The 20,125-nt window shown below is 43.3% G+C and overlaps 1 protein-coding gene across 3 annotated transcripts in view; it reads left to right on the forward strand.

Annotated features, from left to right (window-relative positions):
* The window catches only part of nos1 (nitric oxide synthase 1 (neuronal)), a 144,751-nt gene that overhangs the window by 78,579 nt on the left and 46,047 nt on the right, over positions 1-20,125 (forward strand). For all 3 annotated transcript variants that reach the window (XM_068055179.1, XM_068055180.1, XM_068055181.1), the window contains 2 exons: positions 10,037-10,138; positions 10,233-10,427. In XM_068055179.1, the coding sequence (XP_067911280.1) occupies positions 10,037-10,138; positions 10,233-10,427 (297 nt within the window). The remainder of the gene's footprint in view (positions 1-10,036; positions 10,139-10,232; positions 10,428-20,125) is intronic.

Raw genomic sequence — 20,125 nt, forward strand, 5'->3', positions numbered from 1 at the left:
GTTGTAACAATGGATGTTGCATTCTCTTAATCTTTCTACAATCTGTCTCATCACAAACAGTTGAGTTAACTTACATCATCCTGCTCCAAAATCAACCTGTTCCACGTGCAGCATCAGTTCTACATATATTTTCATTCTCCTCTGTGGTGTCTAACTAAGATACATTACCCGGTATACTCAGTAAGCTGATTTCTCTGTAATTGCTGCAATTGCCCTTGTCTACCTTTTTTGCAGATTTTTGTTATTGAGGTTGTATTATATTCCTGAGAATCTTATTCAACCGATACAAAACCTGTACAACAAGTCCTTGAGTGCGGTTAAAGCAGATAGACAGAATGCTTCAGATTGCCAACTGGGGTGAGACAAGAATGCACATCATCACCTGATTTATTTAATCTAATACTGTAAATAGTACTGAATCTTGCACTAACAGATGATATTGGAGGAACCTTCTTATGTTGCAATATTTTAAACAATCCCAGATTTGCTGATGACATTGACTTTACAGTAACATTGAAAACAGATTTGCAGGGACGAACTGATAAGGTGTGAATGGAACATGAGTAAAACTGTGTTGGTTTGGGCACATTTCAAGACACAACCAGCTGGAACACATTTGATGGCCCACGGCCAGAGGTACATAGAACAAGAAGCTGCAGAAGACCAAGAAAGTGCTGGATAGACAATGTTTTTTATTTGTTCATGGGATGTGAGCGGCGCTGGCCAGGCCGGCATTTATTGCCCATCTCTAATTGCCCTTGAGATGGTGGTGGTGGTGAGCTGTCTTCTTGAACCGCTGCATTCCTTGTGGTGCTGCTATACCCACAGTGCTGTAAGGGAGGGAGTTCCAGGATTTTGACCCAGTGACAGTGAAGGAACGACGATATAGTTCCAAGTCAGGATGATGCGTGGCTTGGGGGGGTGCTTCAAGAGTGACTTGGCACAGTCAGGGATTCAGACGACTGAAGAGGCCAGGCTGTTCATAACCAACAACAGTGAAGTCAATTCATTTGGCCCCGGCATCACTGCTGAGCTGATGGATGGAAGTCAGTAGCAGTAATGCTTGTGGGATAGAGTCATACCCACTGGGTGCACTTACCAGGAAGCAGCATAGATGTAACTGTGACTCCTGTCCATTAAAGCCAATGAATGGAGAAGTGCTCATTGTGCTCTCAGAGTTTCTTGATAATGTGCCTCCGGTAGTACGCTTTTGGTAAACGAGAACACTACAGTCAGATATACACTGCTAGGCGAATATAAACAAATGAAGTCAATGCAGACTGGAGCAGGCAATGGATTCTGGAGAATTGGGTAGAGCTTTTCACTTCAGAGACTGGGGTGAAGCAGGTATTAGCAGATTGGTTGTCGTTTATACATCCTGCCTAATTTTCTTTTCCATTGCGACCAATCCACTACTGCCAGTTTTCTGCCTTGGCCCATTTTACACCAATGTTGTAGTAACATTGCCACAGAGCTGCTCCACAGCCACACAAACGTTTCAAGCAAATCTAGATTGAAGTTGCAGCTTGAGACAATGTGGAATTAGTAGCTGCATAGGGAGATTTTCATGCTGCATTTCAAATGGGAGTCATGTGAATGTAGTGAGAAACTATTAGTACGACAGAAGCACAACCTCCTGTGGCCATTGTGGATTCTTTAAAAGTGACATGGAATGATAAAATGTAATGCTATGTGCTGGATTTATTTCCAAAATGAATCAGCATCTTTACTATTAAACATTGGAGATACTGGTTGTCGGGGATGAGTTAGATGAAGAACCCTCATTACTGGAGCTCGAGTAGGTCATAGACTATCTAGCGAACAGAAGGACACCCAGAAAGGACGGAATCCCAGCTGAACTGCTCAAGCATGGGAAGTCCCATCTATTGCCACACCTTTATGACCTTCTCCTTCTCTGCTGGAAAGTAGGCTCTGTTCCACAGGAGATGTGTGATGTCAAAATCATCATACTATACAAAAACAAAAGCGACAGAGGAGTCTGCAACAACTACCGAGGTACCGCACTCCTTAACATCATGGGGAAGGCCTTTGCTGGGGTCATACTTAAAAGACTGTTTACTTGCAGATTGAGTGTAACCAGAAGCACTGTGCAGTTCCATGCTAGCAGATCTACTGTGGATGTGATCTTTTCCATACGCCAGCTACAAAAGAAGTGTAGGGAACAGAATATACCCCTTTGCCATACTATCATGGATCTCACTAAGGCATTCGACACCGTCAGCAGAGCAGGGCTCTACAAGATTTTGGGGAAAATTAGCTGTCCACCAAAGCTCCTCAGTTTCATCCACTCCTTCCATGATAACATGCACTGCACTGAACAGTTTGATGGCTCCATTTCCGACAGTTTCAGAGTGAAGAATGGAGTGGAACAGGGTTGTGTCCTAGCCCCCACTCTGTTTGGCATCTTCTTCTCCATGCTCCTGACCTTCACCTTCCCTACAGATATGAAAGGAGTCTACCTGCACACTAGGTCAGACAGCAAGCCTTACAATCTATCAGGGCTGAAATCAAAGACAAAAACACATCGCACCCTGATCAGAGAACTCCTTTACACTGATGATGCTGTGCTAGTCGCTCACATGGAAACTCAGCTACAAAGACTCATGGATTGTCTCTCATGCCTGTAACTTGTTCTCCTTGACTATAAGCGTCAAGAAAATCGTGTTCATGGAACAAGGTGTTGCATCTCTGCCTCTGATCACACTAAATAACCCCCCACTGGAAGTGGTTAGCAAATTCTGTTATCTTAGGTCCACTATGACAATCTGTCCCTTGATGCAGAGCTTGATACACGCATAGGGAAAGCAGCTACCACCTTTGGCCGACTTGTGAAACGCGCATGGGATAACACCAAGCTGACCCTTTGGACTAAGCTGATGGTTTATAAAGCCTGTGTTCTCAGCACCTTGCTGCATGGCTGTGAATCATCTTCACTTGTGGCAGAACCTACCTCTCAAGGATTGGCCTTCACAGCCTTCAGCAAAGGTGCACCAAGAGAAGACACCCCACTTAAATGCATTGTTTGCTGCATATCCATCATCTTTTGTAGATGGAAGGATGCTAATCAACTGGTAATTTTGGTCTAGGAATGTAGGACTCAAAGTGGGAGCTGGGGGGTGGGGGTTTGTTGGTGAAGGTTGACCCGGGGAGGGGTTGGGCTCAAACTCCAGCCACCCCTTGCTGTTCTATTACAAATGAGGCCCCAAAATGAACTAGGTCTCCCACGGCCACTAACAGGGGTGGGCTAGCTGGTGTGTTCCACTGTAGAAATGCCAGAAGTCCACTCAGAAGGGGGGAAACTCATTCCCCCCGCCCTCTTGCCCCACCCCCAACATGGTTGGCAGGGCTCTCGAGCGTGCCCGTTCCATTTCATGCACTTCTGCTCTCAACTATTTCACCTCCCTCCCAAAACCATGATAGGGTTCTGCTTGTCCTCATCCTCCACTCCACCAGTCTCCATATACAATGGATCATCCTCTGCCATTTCTGCCACCTCCAGCATGATGCCACCACCAAACACATCTTCCCTTCCCTCCCCTCAGCATTCTGAAAGGACTCTTCCCTCCACAACATTCTGATCCACTTCCCATTCACACCTCCCCTTCCCATGGCACCTTTCCATACAATGCAGGAGATAAAGCACCTGCCCTTATATCTCTTCTCTCCTCACCGACCAAGGCCCCAAATACTCCTTTACTTGTACTTCTTTCAAGTTAGCATATAGTAATCGCTGCTCATGATGTGGTCTCCTTTACATTGGGCAGATCAAATGCAGATTGGATGATCACATTGCAAAACACCTCTGTTCAGTCCACAAGCAGAATCCTGAGCTTCCAGTTGCCTGTGATTTTAATTTTCCATTTTGCTCCCACTCTGAACTCTCTCTCCTCAGCCTCCTGCAGTATTTCAATGAAGCTCAATGCAAGCTTGAAGAACAGCACCTCATCTTTCAATGAGGCACTTTACAGCCTTCTGGACTCAACACTGAGATCAACAATTTCAGATCATAACCTCTCCCCTATATCGTTTCCTTTTTCTTTGCTGGTTTTGGTTTTTCTCTCTTATTTTTTCTTGTTTTGTTTTCAGATGGCAGATGTTCATGATTCTGTCCTCCTCTAGACGGAGCGTTTGTTTAGCCCATTACCACTCCCTTTGGCCTTGCACCATGAACCCTTTTGTCATTTAATCTTTGCTGCCTTCCACCCTATCACAGACCTTGCCTTTTGTTCTTTTTCCCACCCTCTCCCCTTTCACTTGCTTAAAGCCTGTTAGATCGCTAACTCTTCCCAGTTCTGATGATATGTCATGGACCTGAAAGGTTAACTCTGTTTCTCTCTCCACAGATACTGCCAGATCTGTTGAGTATTTCCAGTATTTTCTGTTTTTACTTCAGATTTCCAGCATCTGCAGTATTTTGCTTTTGCATTCTGCAATGTTCCCCTTCAGCTGAGTTAGGATAAGGATATGGGTAGCAGAGTTTTGGATGAACTCAAGTGAATGGAGGGTGGAACATGGGAAGACTGGCCGGGAGAACATTAGAAATGGGCATTCACAAAAATGTGTCGTTAAAATTGGAATGCTGACAGCATGTTCATAAGGCTTGCTAATAGCTGATTATGCATTGTAGAAGCTTTCATTCTGTTTATAGGATAGTGCTTGATATGCCACTAAATTATGCTGGATGTAAAATTCTGTTGAAATTGCAGTGCCCCAATCATGAATAGACTTCGAAAAACTAAAATCTTTTGATCTTTTCCAATTTTATTCTCTTCCCTTCTCTCTTGAAGTTCTGCCTCATACTGGCATTTAGCTCTACGGCATAAACCATCCTCCTTATTCAAGTAGCAAATCTTCATCACTAAACCAAGTTAGTGAAGACTTGTTATTGGTTCAGCTGAGGAGGCATCAAAACCAAACACAATCCCGTCCTCACCCAAAGTCTGCATAAGCACACTCTCAGCAGAAACTTCAGATGGCAATTGGGACCAGAATCAAGATTGATTTTGGTGTGACTATGAGTGAGGCAGGTAGAGGGTTCCAGGAGGTAGTGCTGCAGGAGCTTCAGCCATTGTCCAACAGGTTCGAGATTCTAGCTCCTTGTGTGGATGAGAGCAGGGACTGTAGGGAGGATGAGCAAACTGACCACAGCACCGTGGTACAGGGAGCCATTCAAGTGGGGGGAGAAAAGAGAAATGTAGTCGTAATCGGGGATAGTATAGTTAGGGGCATAGACACTGTTCTCTGTGGCCAAGATTGAGAGTCCCTACCTGGTGCCAGAGTTTGGGATATCTCATCTGGGCTGCAGAGGAACTTGGAGTGGGAGGGGAAAGATCCAGTTGTTGTTTGGTCCATGTAGGCGCCAATGATATAGGTAGAGTGAGGTTAGAGGTTCTGCTGAGGGAATATGAGCAGCTAGGGGCTAAATTAAAAAGCAAAATGAAAAAGGTAATAATCTCCGGATTACTACCTGAGCCACGAGCAAATTGGCAAAGGGTCAATAAGATTAAAGAGGTAAATGCGTGGCTCAAAGATTGGTGTGGGAGAAATGGGTTCAAATTCGTGGGACATTGGCACCAGTACTGGGGAAGGAGGGAGCTGTTCCGATGGGACGGGCTCCACCTGAATCATGCTGGGACCAGAGTCCTGGCAAATTGCATAACTAGGGCTGTAGATAGGACTTTAAACTAAATAGTGGGGGGGATGGTTCAGTTGCATGGAAAAACAGGAAGTTAAAGGAGAAGGTAGGAGTGCAGCTTAGTGGTGAGGTTGATTGTTACCAAATTGCAAGAGGTATACTGGTTAAACCAGAAGAGAGAAATAATAAACAGGCGAATAAAGCATCAGTGCTGAGGGACAGGTTAGGGGGTATAGCCCAAATAAGAGTTCTTTACACAAATGCATGGAGTGTAAGGAATAAACTTGATGAGCTGCAGGCGCAAATTCAAATGGAAGATTATGATGTGGTGGCCATTGCGGAGATGTGGCGGCAGGATGGTCAGGACTGGGAACTGAGTATACCTGGTTATAAAGTTTACAGGAGGGACGGGGAAAATGGCAGAGGGGGTGGAGTAGCCTTACTGATTAGAAATAATATCATCTCATTGGTGAGGGAGGATATAATGAGGGGAAAGCATACAGTGGAGACCTTATGGGTGGAATTGAGGAACAGAAAAGGTTCTAAAACTGTAATAAGTGTTGTGTATAGACCCCCTGGTAGCAGTTCTGAGGTGTTAGATTGTATAAATGCACAAATTCGGCAAGTGTGTAACAAAGGCAGAGTAGTATTAATGGGGGATTTTAACATACACATAGATTGGGAGAGGCTGACTAGCACCTGTCAGAAAGGTAGTGAATTTCTGGAATGTGTCCGGGATAGTTTCCTACAGCAATATGTCCTAGATGTAACAAGGGGACTGGCAATATTAGATTTAGTTATCAGTAATGAGCCAAATTTAATTAGTAGCCTAACTGTGCGTGAACATTTATCAAATAGTGATCACAACATGATCAAATTCAAGATAGCGTTTGAAAGTGAAAAGCACGAATCAGCTACTAGAATTTTAGACTTGGGTAAGGCTGACTTGACCGGGATGAGATAGAGACTGTCCACAGTAAACTGGGAAGATCTGTTAATGGGTCAAACGACTGAAGAACAGTGGAGAATATTTAAAGAAACATTTAACGAAATACAGAGCGAGTATATACCCCTGAGAGGAAAAAGCTCCACTTCACAGAAAAAACAGCCATGGACCACTAAAGAGATTGGGGGATAGCATAAAACATAAAGAAAGGGCTTACAAAAATGCAAAACGCAACACAGATCTGGCTGAATGGGATCGGTACAAAGACCAGCAAAGGGTCACAAAGCAGCTATAAAAGAGATTATGAAAGGAAACTTGCAAGGGACATCAAAATCAATAAGAAGAAATTTTATAGTTACATAAAGGGCGGCAAAGTGGCGCAGTGGTTAGCACCGCAGCCTCACAGCTCCAGCGAGCCGGGTTCAATTCTGGGTACTGCCTGTGCGGAGTTTGCAAGTTCTCCCTGTGTCTGCGCGGGTTTTCGCTAGGTGCTCTGGTTTCCTCCCACAGCCAAAAGACTTGCAGGTTGATAGGTAAATTGGCCATTATAAATTGCCCCTAGTATAGGTAGGTGGTAGGGAAATATAGAGACAGGTGGGGATGTGGTAGGAATATGGGATTAGTGTAGGATTAGAATAAATGGGTGGTTGATGGTCGGCACAGACTCGGTGGGCCGAAGGGCCTGTTTCAGTGCTGTATCTCTAAACTAAACTAAACTAAACTAAATAAAGGGAAAGTGGGTGGTCAAGAGCAATGCAGGCCCACTAAAAGCTGAAACTGGAGATATTGTCATTGATAATGGGGAAATGGCAGACATGTTGAACAATTACTTTGCCTCAGTATTTACAGTTGAAAAGGAGAATAACTTGCTGCAAGTCCCAAAAAAATGAATAGTGATAAGGGACAGGGACTTAATACAATTAACGTACGTAAAACATCAGTACCAAGGAAATTAATGGAACTAAAGAGTGAGAAATCTCCAGGACCTGATGGTTTCCATCCGAGGGTATTAAAGGAAGTAGGGGAGGGCATTGTAGATGCTCTAATTATAGTCTTTCAGAGTTCCCTAGATTCAGGAGTGGTCCCTCTGGATTGGAAAGTTGCACATGTCACTCCACTTTTTAAGAAGGGTGAAAGGGGGAACCAAGGAAATTACAGACCAGTTAGCCTGACATCTGTGATGGGCAAGTTGTTGGAGTCTATAATCAAGGATAGGGTGACTGAACACCTAGAAAAATTTCAGTTAATCAGAGACAGCCAGCATGGATTCATGACGGGAAGGCCATGCCTGACAAATCTCATCGAATTTTTTGAAGAGGTGACTACAGTAGTGGACAAGGGAATGTCTACGGATGTTATTTATATGGACTTCCGGAAGGCATTTGATAAAGTCCCACATAAGAGACTGTTAACTAAGGTAGAAGACCATGGAGTTGAGGGCATATTATTGACATGGTTAGGAAGTTGGTTGAGTGGTAGGCGACAGAGAGTGGGGATAATGGGTAAGTACTCCGATTGGCAGGATGTAACTAGTGGTGTCCTGCAGGGATCTGTGTTGGGGCCTCAATTATTCACATTATTCATTAACGACTTGGATGATGGCATAGTAAGGCATATATCCAAATTTGCTGATGATACAAAGTTAGGCGGCATTGTAGACAGTCTAGATGATAGCATAAAATTGCAAAGAGATATTGACAGACTAGGCGAGTGGGCAAAACTGTGGCAGACGGATTTCAAGGCAACCAAGTGTGAGATTATCCATTTTGGACCAAGAAAGGCTAGAGCAGGGTACTTTCTAAATGGGAAGAGGTTAAGTACAGTGGATGTCCAAAGAGACTTGGGGGTTCAGGTGCATAGATCTTTAAAATGCCATGAGCAAGTACAGAAAATAATCAAAAAGGCTAATGGAATGCTAGCCTTTATATCTAGAGGATTGGAGTATAAAGACACAGAGGTTATGCTGCAGCTGTACAAAACCCTGGTTAGACCCCACTTGGAGTACTGTGAGCAGTTCTGGACACCACACCTTAGGAAGGATATATTGGCCTGGAGGGAGTGCAATGCAGGTTTACAAGAATGATACCTGGACGATAGGAGTTAAGTTACGAGGAGAGATTACACAAATTAGGCCTATTTTCGCTCGAATTTAGAAGGTTAAGGGGTGATCTGATTGAAGTCTTCAAGATATTAACAGGAAAAGAAAGGCTAGATAAAGATAAACTATTTCCACTGGTTGGAGATTCTAAAACTAGGGGGAATAGTCTAAAAATTAGGACCAGACCGTTCAGGAGAGATGTTAGGAAGCACTTCTTCACGCAAAGGGTAGTAGAGGTTTGGAACTCTCTCCCACAAACAGCAGTTGAAGCTAGAACAGTTGTTAATTTTAATCTGGGACAGATTTTATGGGCCAAAGGCAGGTATATGGAGTTAGGCCGTGGATCAGCCATGATCTCATTGAATGGCGGGACAGGCCTACTCCCGTTCCTATCTTCCTATATTCCTATCCCTCCCCCAGGTCCAGGAGACAGACTAATTATGGCATTCTTACTGTTGTCCTGCTTGAATTCAATGAACCTCGCACAGACTGAACTGAGACTTTTCTAGTCCATATGGTGGAATTTCACACCAGCCGGTGTTCTTAACAACTGAGCCATCAGGAAATTACACACTTTTTCTCTGTATACAGTGTGAACAAATAAAGGAAGAAAATGGAAACATTGAAACGTTCTCCAAGCTCTCTCACTCATATATACAGGAAAAATTCATCCACAGTTATCATAAATCAGAAATAATTTACTGTACCTATTTCCTGCTATTAGCCCTTGTTTGTTCTCTCAGTTTCTCAGATTTACTCCTTTTTGCTCTTCATCTTGACTGATGCTTCTGATTTCTCTTAATTTCTCTGTTGTCTGAGTTTCCTTTGCTTTGTTTTGCTTCTCTTCTGTTTCTCCGTGTCTCACTACTCAAGTGTTTCTCCATGACTGGACACCAAGCTCTATCCTGTGCAATTTGCGACAAATGCCCAAGGTTTTTCAAGAATTCTACCTTAGATATTTTCAGAAAATTTCAGAGAATCTTAGCACCCATAATGGAAGTCTGACCATGATTAAAATCTGTGGTCTGTATGGGAAATCATGCCCACATGTGGATTTGAACTTGCTTGTGTGGAACATCATAACCACGTTAGCTGGGGGTTTACTTTGGACTAATATTGGACGAAGCCTTTCAAATAATTTCATTGAATGGTTGCTTATAAACTCACAGAGAGGTGAAAAAAGACCATCTGACTCAGTAATGTTTACCTCATCCATTAGACAGTGAAACCTCATACACTTCCCTCCAATTGCTAGTATTTTATTTGATGTAAACAGGAAGGGGTTATTTTATAGATTTTATTATTGTTAAATTATTTGTATGTGATCTTCTTGTAGAATGTAGCAAAGCAAATGGGGCTTGACACTAGAAAGACATCTTCCCTTTGGAAAGATCAAGCATTAGTTGAAATAAATATTGCTGTCCTCTACAGCTTTCAGGTAAGTACAAACTTGCCCAATTTTCCCAATAAATTCAATAAATACAACTTACAATAAATTACGTGCTCATTGAAAGTGTTTTCTCCCTATTTAGTCTGATAAAGTGACAATTGTGGATCACCATTCTGCTACGGAGTCCTTCATGAAACATATGGAAAATGAATATAGATGTCGAGGAGGGTGTCCTGCAGACTGGGTGTGGATTGTTCCCCCGATGTCGGGAAGCATCACACCTGTGTTCCATCAAGAGATGCTGAACTATCAGTTAAGCCCATCGTTTGAATATCAGGTAAGCCATCGAGAACAATATAGTTTCCTTTGCCTGTCTTTTCTAGCTTAGTTTCTAACCAATCGATTAAACTTACTTTTTATTATCCTCGTTCTTTATCAATAATTCTTGATGTTTTATACTTTAGAATATATATTATTTAAGATTGCATTACTCACATATATTGATGAGACATGGAAGCCAACGGGGAGTCATTTTACTACTGTTGAGATAGGTAAGCCCCAAATGTGCAACATACTCATACTAAATTTTGCTGACTTGGGTTGCATTAGAGTGCTATAGTGGAAGTTTGGTAACTGAGGATAATTAAGGGTTAATTTTATCTTAAATCTAATCTGTCTTTTATTTAGCAGATTAACTTAACAGTTGTTGTTAGGGTTGGAGAAAGTGAGTTTTAGACCAGCTTTTATCAGGGTTCACTCAGGCTCTGCTTGCAGCTGCACCATGTTAATTAGAGAATTGGCTTAAACCAATTTTCAGGGGCTAGAGTCAGTCAGTATAAAAGTGAGCCATCCTACAGTGCTTACGTTGTTTGCACTAGAGTGCTGACTTGGGTTGCATTAGAGTGCTATAGTGGAAGTTTGGTAACTGAGGAAGTTCGGTGAGGAGGGAGTGAGGAGCTCCTTTCATTTCCTACCTGTCCTCAGAGTGAGGGGAGCCGAGAGCTTCCAAAGAGCACAGCTGACTGGGAGAAGCCTCGGAGGGCGGAGTTCCGGACCGGTAAGTATAAAAAACTTACCTCAGGGTTTTGTGGCCTGCATCCAAGGAGAAGACTTGGAGGGCGGAGTTCCAGACCGGTAAGTATAAAAAACTTAGCTCTGGTAAAAAAACAGAAAGTGACGTCACAGGAAAGCTGTGACCTGATTGGCTGGTAGGGAATTTTTACTGAATTTGAAAATAAAACATGGATAAAAATTGATTAAAACCCTAATTAACTAATTAATAAGTAGAGTAACTAAACCAGAGGGAGGAGATTACTGTATTTAGTTAGCATTTAATATTTATAGTAGGAATCTAGTACTAGGGACCATATAGTTAATTATAACAATTTAGTAAGGATTTAATAAGTATTTATTTATTTTAAATTAATTTATTAATTAGTGCTAGAAATGTCAGTTAGAGGGGTGAAGTGCTTCACCTGTGAGATGTGGGATGTCCGTGACGCTTCCAGCATTCTGGATGACTACATCTGCAGGAAGTGTACCCAATTGCAGCTCCTCACAGACTGCATGGATCGGTTGGAGCGGCAACTGGATGCACTTAGGAGCATGCAGGTGGCAGAAAGCGTCATAGACAGGAGTTTTAGAGAAGTGGTTACACCCAAGGTGCAGGCAGATAGATGTGTGACCGCTAGAAGGGACAGGCAGTCAGTGCAGGAATCCCCTGTGGCTATCCCCCTCTCTAACAAGTATACCGTTTTGGATACTGTTGGGGGGATGGCCTATCAGGGGAAAACAGCAGCAGCCAGGGCAGTGGCACCACGGCTGGCACTGTTGTTCAGCAGGGAGGGACAAAGAGCAGAAGAGCAATAGTTATAGGGGACTCTATAGTCAGGGGCACAGATAGGTGCTTCTGTGGACGTGAAAGACTCCAGGATGGTATGTTTCCTCCCCAGTGCCAGGGTCAAGGATGTCTCTGAACGGACAGGGGGCATTCTGAAGGGGGAGGGCGAACAGCCAGAGGTTGTAGTACACATCGGTACCAACGACATAGGCAGGAAGAGTGACAAGGTCCTGCAGGGGGAGTTTAGGGAGTTAAGTAGAAAGTTAAAAGACAGGACATCGAGGGTTGTAATCTCGGGATTACTCCCTGTGCCATGTGCCAGTGAGGCTAGAAATAGGAAGTTAGTGCAGATAAACACGTGGCTGAACAGCTGGTGTAGAAGGGAGGGTTTCAGATATCTGGACCATTGGGATCTCTTCAGGGACAGGTGAGACTTATACAAGAAGGACAGGTTGCATCTAAATTGGAGGGGCACAAATATCCTGGCTGCGAGGTTTGCTAGCATCACTCGGGAGGGTTTAAACTAATGTGGCAGGGGGGTGGGAACCAGACCAGGAGAACAGCAAGTGAAATAAATGAGGGGGAACTAGTAAATAAGGCCAGTAAGACGAAGAGGAAGAGCAGGCAGGGAGATGTTGCTGAGAACAGCGGGACTGGTGGTCTGAAGTGCATTTGTTTCAATGCGAGAAGTATAACAGGTAACGCAGATGAACTTAGAGCTTGGATTAGTACTTGGAACTATGATGTTGTTGCTATTACAGAGACTTGGTTGAGGGAAGGACAGGATTGGCAGCTAAATGTTCCAGGATTTAGAAGCTTCAGGCGGGACAGTGGGGGATGTAAAAGGGGTGGGTGGAGTTGCATTACTGGTTAAGGAGAATATCACAGCTGTACTGCGGGAGGACACCTCGGAGGGGTCATGCAGCGAGGCGATATGGGTGGAGCTCAGGAATAGGAAGGGTGCAGTTGGGGGGTTTCTACAGGCCTCCCAACAGCCAGCGGGAGGTAGTGGAGCAGATATGTAGACAGAATTTGGAAAGATGTAAAGGTAACAGAGTTGTAGTGGTGGGTGATTTTAACTTCCCCTATATTGACTGGGACTCACTTAGTGCTAGGGGCTTGGATGGGGCAGAATTTGTCAGGAGCATCCAGGAGGGCTTCTTGAAACAATATGTGGATAGTCCAACTAGGGATGGGGCCATACTGGACCTGATATTGGGGAATGAGCCCTGCCAGGTGGTCGAAGTTTCAGTAGGGGAGCATTTCGGGAACAGTGACCATAATTCCATAAGTTTTAAGGTACTTGTGGATAAGGATAAGAGTAGTCCCCGGGTGAAGGTGCTAAATTGGGGGAACGCTAATTATAACAATATTAGGCAGGAACTGAAGAATTTAGATTGGGGGCGGCTGTTTGAGGGTAAATCAACATCTGACATGTGGGAGTCTTTCAAACGTCAGTTGATTAGAATCCAGGATCGGCATGTTCTTGTGAGGAAGAGGAATAAGTTTGGCAAGTTTCGGGAACCTTGGATAACGCGGGATATTGTGAGCTTAGTCAAAAAGAAAAAGGAAGCATTCGTAAGGGCTGGAAGGCTAGGAACAGACGAATCCCTTGAGGAATATAAAGACAGTAGGAAGGAACTTAAGCAAGGAGTTAGGAGGGCTAAAAGGGGTCATGAAAAGTCATTGGCAAACAGGATTAAGGAAAATCCCAAGGCTTTTTATACGTATATAAAGAGCAAGAGGGTAACTAGGGAAAGGGTTAGCCCACTCAAGGACAGAGAAGGGAATCTATGTGTGGAGCCAGAGGAAATGGGCGAGGTACTAAATGAGTACTTTGCATCAGTATTCACCAAAGAGAAGGACTTGGTGGATGATGAGCCTAGGGAAGGCAGTGTAGATAGTCTCAGTCATCTCATTATCAAAAAGGAGGAGGTGTTGGGTATCTTGCAAAGCATTACGGTAGATAGGTCCCCAGGGCCTGATGGGATCTACCCCAGATTACTGAGGGAGGCAAGGGAAGAAATTGCTGGGGCCTTGACAGAAATCTTTGCATCCTCATTGGCTGCAGGTGAGGTCCCAGAGGACTGGAGAATAGCCAATGTAGTTCTTTTGTTTCAGAAGGGTAGCAAGGATAATCCAGGAAATTATAGGCCGGTGAGCCTTACATCAGTGGTAGGGAAATTATTAGAGAGGATTCTTCGGGACAGGATTTATTCCCATTTGGAAACAAACGAACTTATTAGCAAGAGGCAGCTTGGTTTTGTGAAGGGGAGGTCGTGTCTCACTAATTTGAGTTTTTTGAGGAAGTGACGAAGATGATTGATGAAGGAAGGGCAGTGGATGTTATCTATATGGACTTCAGTAAAGCCTTTGACAAGGGTCCCTCATGGCAGACTGGTAAAAAAGGTGATGTAACACAGGATCAGAGGTGAGCTGGCAAGATGGATACAGAACTGGCTCTGTCATAGAAGACAGAGGGTATCAGTGGAAGGGTGCTTTTCTGAATGGAGGGATGTGACTAGTGGTGTTCCACAGGGATCAGTGCTGGGACCTTTGCTGTTTGTAGTATATATAAATGATTTGGAGGAAAATGTAGCTGGTTTGATTAGTAAGTTTGCGGACGACACAAAGGTTGGAGGAGTTGCGGATAGTGATGAGGATTGTCAGAGGATACAGCAGGATATAGATCGGTTGGAGACTTGGGCGGAGAAATGGCAGATGGAGTTTAATCTGGACAAATGTGAGGTAATGCATTTTGGAAGGTCTAATACAGGTGGGAAGTATACAGTAAATGGCAGAACACTTAGGAGTATTGACAGGCAGAGAGATCTGGGCGTACGGTTCCACAGGTCACTGAAAGTGGCAACGCAGCTGGATAAGGTAGTCAAGAAGGCATACAGCATGCTTACCTTCATCGGTCGGAGCATAGAGTATAAAAATTGGCAAGTCATGCTGCAGCTGTACAGAACCTTAGTTAGGCCACACAGAATATTGCATGCAATTCTGGTCGCCACACTACCAGAAGGACGTGGAGGATGTTGCCTGGTCTGGAGGGCATTAGCTATGAGGAGAGGTTGGATAAACTCGGATTGTTTTCACTGGAACGATGGAGGTGGAGGGGCGACATGATGGCGGTTTACAAAGTTATGAGCGGCATGGACAGAGTGGATAGTCAGAAGCTTTTTCCCAGGGTGGAAGAGTCAGTTACTAGGGGACATAGGTTCAATGTGAGAGGGGCAAAGTTTAGAGGGGATGTGCGAGGCAAGTTCTTTACACAGACGATGGTGAGTGCCTGGAACATGTTGCCCAGGGAGGTGGTGGAAGCAGGTACGATAGCTATGTTTCAGAGGCATCTTGACAAATACATGAATAGGATGGGAATAGAGGGATACGGTCCCCGGAAGTGCAGAAGGTTTTTGTTTAGGCAGGCATCAAGATCGGCACAGGCTTGGAGGGCTGAATGGCCTGTTCCTGTGCTGTACTGTTCTTTGTTCTTTGTTCTAAATGCAGCTGCTTTCCATCCTCAATTCTCAGGGTAAGTAATGCAAATCTAGTGCATTAGAATTAAGGAGACATTTGGTATTTCGTTGTGGAGATGTGATTCAAGGGATAAGCTCTGTATAAGTTTAAGGAATTGACAAAGAATTTTTTAGATTAGATTAGAGATACAGCACTGAAACAGGCCCTTCGGCCCACCGAGTCTGTGCCGACCATCAACCACCCATTTATACTAATCCTACACTAATCCCATATTCCTACCAAACATCCCCACCTGTCCCTGTATTTCCCTACCACCTACCTATACTAGTGACAATTTATAATGGCCAATTTACCTACCAACCTGCAAGTCTTTTGGCTTGTGGGAGGAAACCGGAGCACCCGGAGAAAACCCAAAAATTGTTGGACTTGAAAGTACTAACCACAGTGAGTGGAACTTGCTAGAAGGTTTTCAGTTACCATTGTTAGATCACATAGAAAAAACATGGAAGATTGACACATTAGGAGGAGAAGTGCAATGGGTAGAGTTCATGTTAGTGGAGCTGTTGGGCTAGTTTACAGTTAATTGTTGCTTAAAAGCTGCATCCTCTTGATAGCGCATTTTGTAATTTGTATACTGCGATTCATGCTGAAGAGACACATGCTACAATGTACTTCAATAACTCCTACCGTTGAATTTAAGTGGTTTGATGGGTTTGCAATCGCATAAATCAGTTAACAGCAAGGCTACATGTTCCAGATGACTTCATCCAAGACAGGAACTAAACAAGCATGATTGTACAATTACAAAGTTGCACCTATAGTTGAATGATACTTCTTTTAAAACTTGTTAGTAATTTATTGGTTAGATTTTCTTTTTAATGGGATAATTTGAGAAACAAATAAGATTTTATATTGTACGATTCATGGACCCAGGGTGTGCTAAAATGCCAATGGTGTTTTTTTTGTTAAATGTAGTCACCGTCATTTTGTAGGTAAATGTAATGACCATAATGAATCGTGAGGTCCTACAAACATGGATGTATTAAATGACCAGTTAATCTGTTTTGGTAGTGTTGGTTGAAGAGACTGGAAAAACTCCAGAACGCTAAGGTATAATCTAAATTGGGAAATTACAGCATGAAATCATGATACAATCTTATCCTTGCACAATTTAACAAAACAGTATGAGTAATAACCTTGGCAAACTATCAGTTGGCAACTGCTGTAGATCATTAGCTCAGTGTGTAGGCAGACAGGAAGATGAAGAATTTAGGGATACACTGATCATAGGGATCTTCACATCCCAAAAGTGGATGGAAAGATCAGGGATTACTTGATTGGAAGAATGAGTATACAGACAGTCTCACTGAGGCAGTCAATGATGGCTTTCTCATGCAACATGTGAGACAACATCTTCTCAGAAATATAAAGAAAACAAGAAGATTTCTATTTAATAATAAAAGAGCAATTTCTTGAATATTTTGCCAAAAAAAACCTATGCTACATTTTGCCTTTTTAATTTGGGCAGTTGTGGTTGGTACTTATGGGAAAAACTGGGAGCATCATTGTGAAATTGAATTAGTATATATCCTTATCTATTGTCATTCTATTAATCAGCCTTATTCCACACTCTTGTGGGATGACTTTACGAGGACCACCTTAGGAAACTGTAAGTGTAGGTCACTGGAGGAAATGAGGTCACATCATACATGACGAGGGGGTTGTGGGTGTTGCCCAACCGAATAAGATGTGTGCTGGTGTGGCTCCTGCAGTAGCTATGTAAATATATGTTCTAGTTAAGTATAATAAAAACCCAAATTTTTTTTGGATATTACTTGAAGTCCTGTGAATCTTACAATAGTTCACATACCAAAGGAACAAGGAATATTACATGGTGGCAATGTTTGGGATATATTTTTCTGAAGACCACCAAATATTAGATTGTGGCAATGTTTGAATTTTTACGAAGAACACACCAAGTGAGAACAAAGAACAGCTGATTGCTTACCTGGAGTGGCTGAGGATTCAGGTGAAGAGCAGTTGGCAGGAGACACCACAACAGTGCAGCATGCTAACCTGCAGACAGGACCCCAGGAGGCGTTGAAACTCTGAGTACAGTATGCAATTGCCAGGAGATTGGAGTTTTCAACTCATCTGGCAGTGGGTTGAAAAATTTGAAAAGAAATAGTACAGCCTTAACTACTTTAGTTTTCCCATTTTTTTTACTTCCTGGGCAGGGCCTAAGCTGAAAAGAGTGAGCGAGCTCAACAGCACCACTGGAGGTCCAGCACAAAGTAAAAGGCTGGCTATGGCAGCTGCCAGTACTGCAAACTGCATCCGTCTGCAAAAAAAACTGCTGTCTGCATTTAAAGAAAATTGAACCAACTATGTAAATGAAGGACTGTTCTCTTTGTTTAAAAAAACTGAGCTGTGGAAACAAATGCAGCTTTAGTCTGTCACTCTTAAAATGGGCAGGCCTGCAAAAAATGAAACTGTCTAAAAAAGAAAACCGAAAGCTATACCTGTGAGACAGAAAGCCTGAAAAAGTAATGTGCCTGTGAAAAAGAAACCCTGTAAAAAGTCCTACATCTATAAAAAATCAGGATCATCCAGAAAATGGATTTCAGGTATCCAATCATGGATTGGAAGATATTGACATCGCAATTGTTTCAACAATGACCAGAACTGTGTTTCCTGGATCAAGAAGTGAGTGAACCAGAGAAACAAGCTGTGAAAATCAAGATCACACTGGGCAATGAGGGCCTGCAAAGGATCAACACATTAGGATTGTAGCTGAGGATCAGAAGGACTCTAGTAAGGTATGGCTTGAGCTTATGAGCCACCGGCAAAGGCAAGATGAGTACATTGACCAGTTTGTTGCAACCTGCCGGGACAAAGCTCAAGAATGCGACTTCGCAGATATTGAATTGTCAGAATGGATTTTAGAGCTAGTAATTGTGTCTAAACCCACTAGAGACCTTTCAAAATGACCTGCTAGAAAAGAAGAAAGGGCACGCCATAGATGCACTACTCAATGATGGAAGGAAATATGAAGCTATCATGGCTGGGCTCCAACAGTTCCAATGAGTATGGTAACAGAGATGTGCAAGAATCTGAGTCATTTAGAGTCAGAGTCATTTGCGGCACAGAAGGAGGTCATTCGGCTCATCGAGTCCATGCCGACTCTTCATTTGTTGTGACCGACTACTCCTGTCAAAGCCCCCAATCAAAATATATGATTCTGATTGTGGTGGGAGAAATGCACTGATAATTCTATCCCATTGCTCCATTGATCACCTAACATATCATTTAAAACTTTCCAAATGAAAGACCCAGCCAAACTGTACCATCTGTTAACCCCGCCCCCCACCCCCCGAATGAGGCGAACCAAACCAGGTGTCTTTAAATCAACAAATTAACTCTTTAATTAGAAGAACAAAATTCTTAAACACTATGAAGATATAAACAACATTTAAAATAGAAACAAAAGAGTCCTTGCAAAGTTACAGTCCAATGTTTCTTGAAGTCCTCACAGAATTTTGCTTGAAGTCTTCATAGCTGTCTGATGGGGGAATAGGTTCTTCCACGTAGAACAGTCCGTAGCCTAACTTCAGCAGTAGATGATGCTTCCTTCCTCAGTGATGAATTTGAACAATTAACAACTTGCGAACACTTTCTATAGAATCAATCTGATTTTAGAGTTTTTGAGAGATAAAAGATTGTCACAGTCTAACTTCCCTTCCTTCAGTTTAAATTATCAGAGATCTCCATTTTGGCTTGACTTTTTTTTTAGAATTTTGAGAGATAATAATTCAACAGACTAATTTTCTCTTTCTTCAGTTTAAATGGTTGAAAGCTCTTTTTCCAGGTGCTATCGTCACAGCTGTCTGTGTCCTCTGTCTATGTTAGAACAAACTGTCTTCAACTAAAAGCCAGTTCAAAACTGAATTGTAACAAATGTATCGCATGAGACTCACTCGCAGTCGCTGTATCTATGGTAACGAGAATGCACTCTTTGAATCACAGTCATCAAATGGCTGTATCTAAGGCAACAAAAATGCACCTTCCTATAACTCCTGAGGCTTGCTGGTTCTTAAAGCAATAAAGCAAGCCTTAAAGGCAAACTGCATATTCCCGAAAAAAACTACAGGACCATGACAGTATGGTAACAGAGATGTGCAAGATTCAGTTATTTAGAGTCAGAGAGTCATTTGCGGCACTGAAGGAGGTAATTCGGCTCATCGAGTCCATGCCCACTCTCCATGGAGCTATGCTGTCAGTCCCTCTCCCCTGCTCGATCCCTGTAGCCCTGCATTCCCGAAAAAAAGCCAGTTCAAAACTGAATTGTAACAAATGTTCCAGACTAATTAAACAGACTAAAAATGGCACCAGCACATGTGCGGTGGCACCGGACGCCATTACCGGAGCGCCCGCCCCCTCCCATGTCATCACGGTGGTGGAGGGGGGGGGGGGGGGTTGCGGTCCGCCCCAGCCATGTATGTGAGCCACCACGCTAAATATCGCAGCGGCTTCACTGAGTAAAGCCCACGCATGCGGACCACCATCTTGGAAGCTTGCTGCCGAGATTGAGCGTGTGTCATGGGATCTTTTGTAACCACTTGAGAAGCAGACAGGACCTTGGTTTAACGTCTAATCCAAAAGATAGCACCTCGACAGTGCAGCACTACCTCAATACTGTCCTGGAGTCTGAG

Source organism: Heterodontus francisci, chromosome 23 (assembly GCF_036365525.1).
Source record: "Heterodontus francisci isolate sHetFra1 chromosome 23, sHetFra1.hap1, whole genome shotgun sequence".
Taxonomy (NCBI): Eukaryota; Metazoa; Chordata; class Chondrichthyes; order Heterodontiformes; family Heterodontidae; genus Heterodontus; species Heterodontus francisci.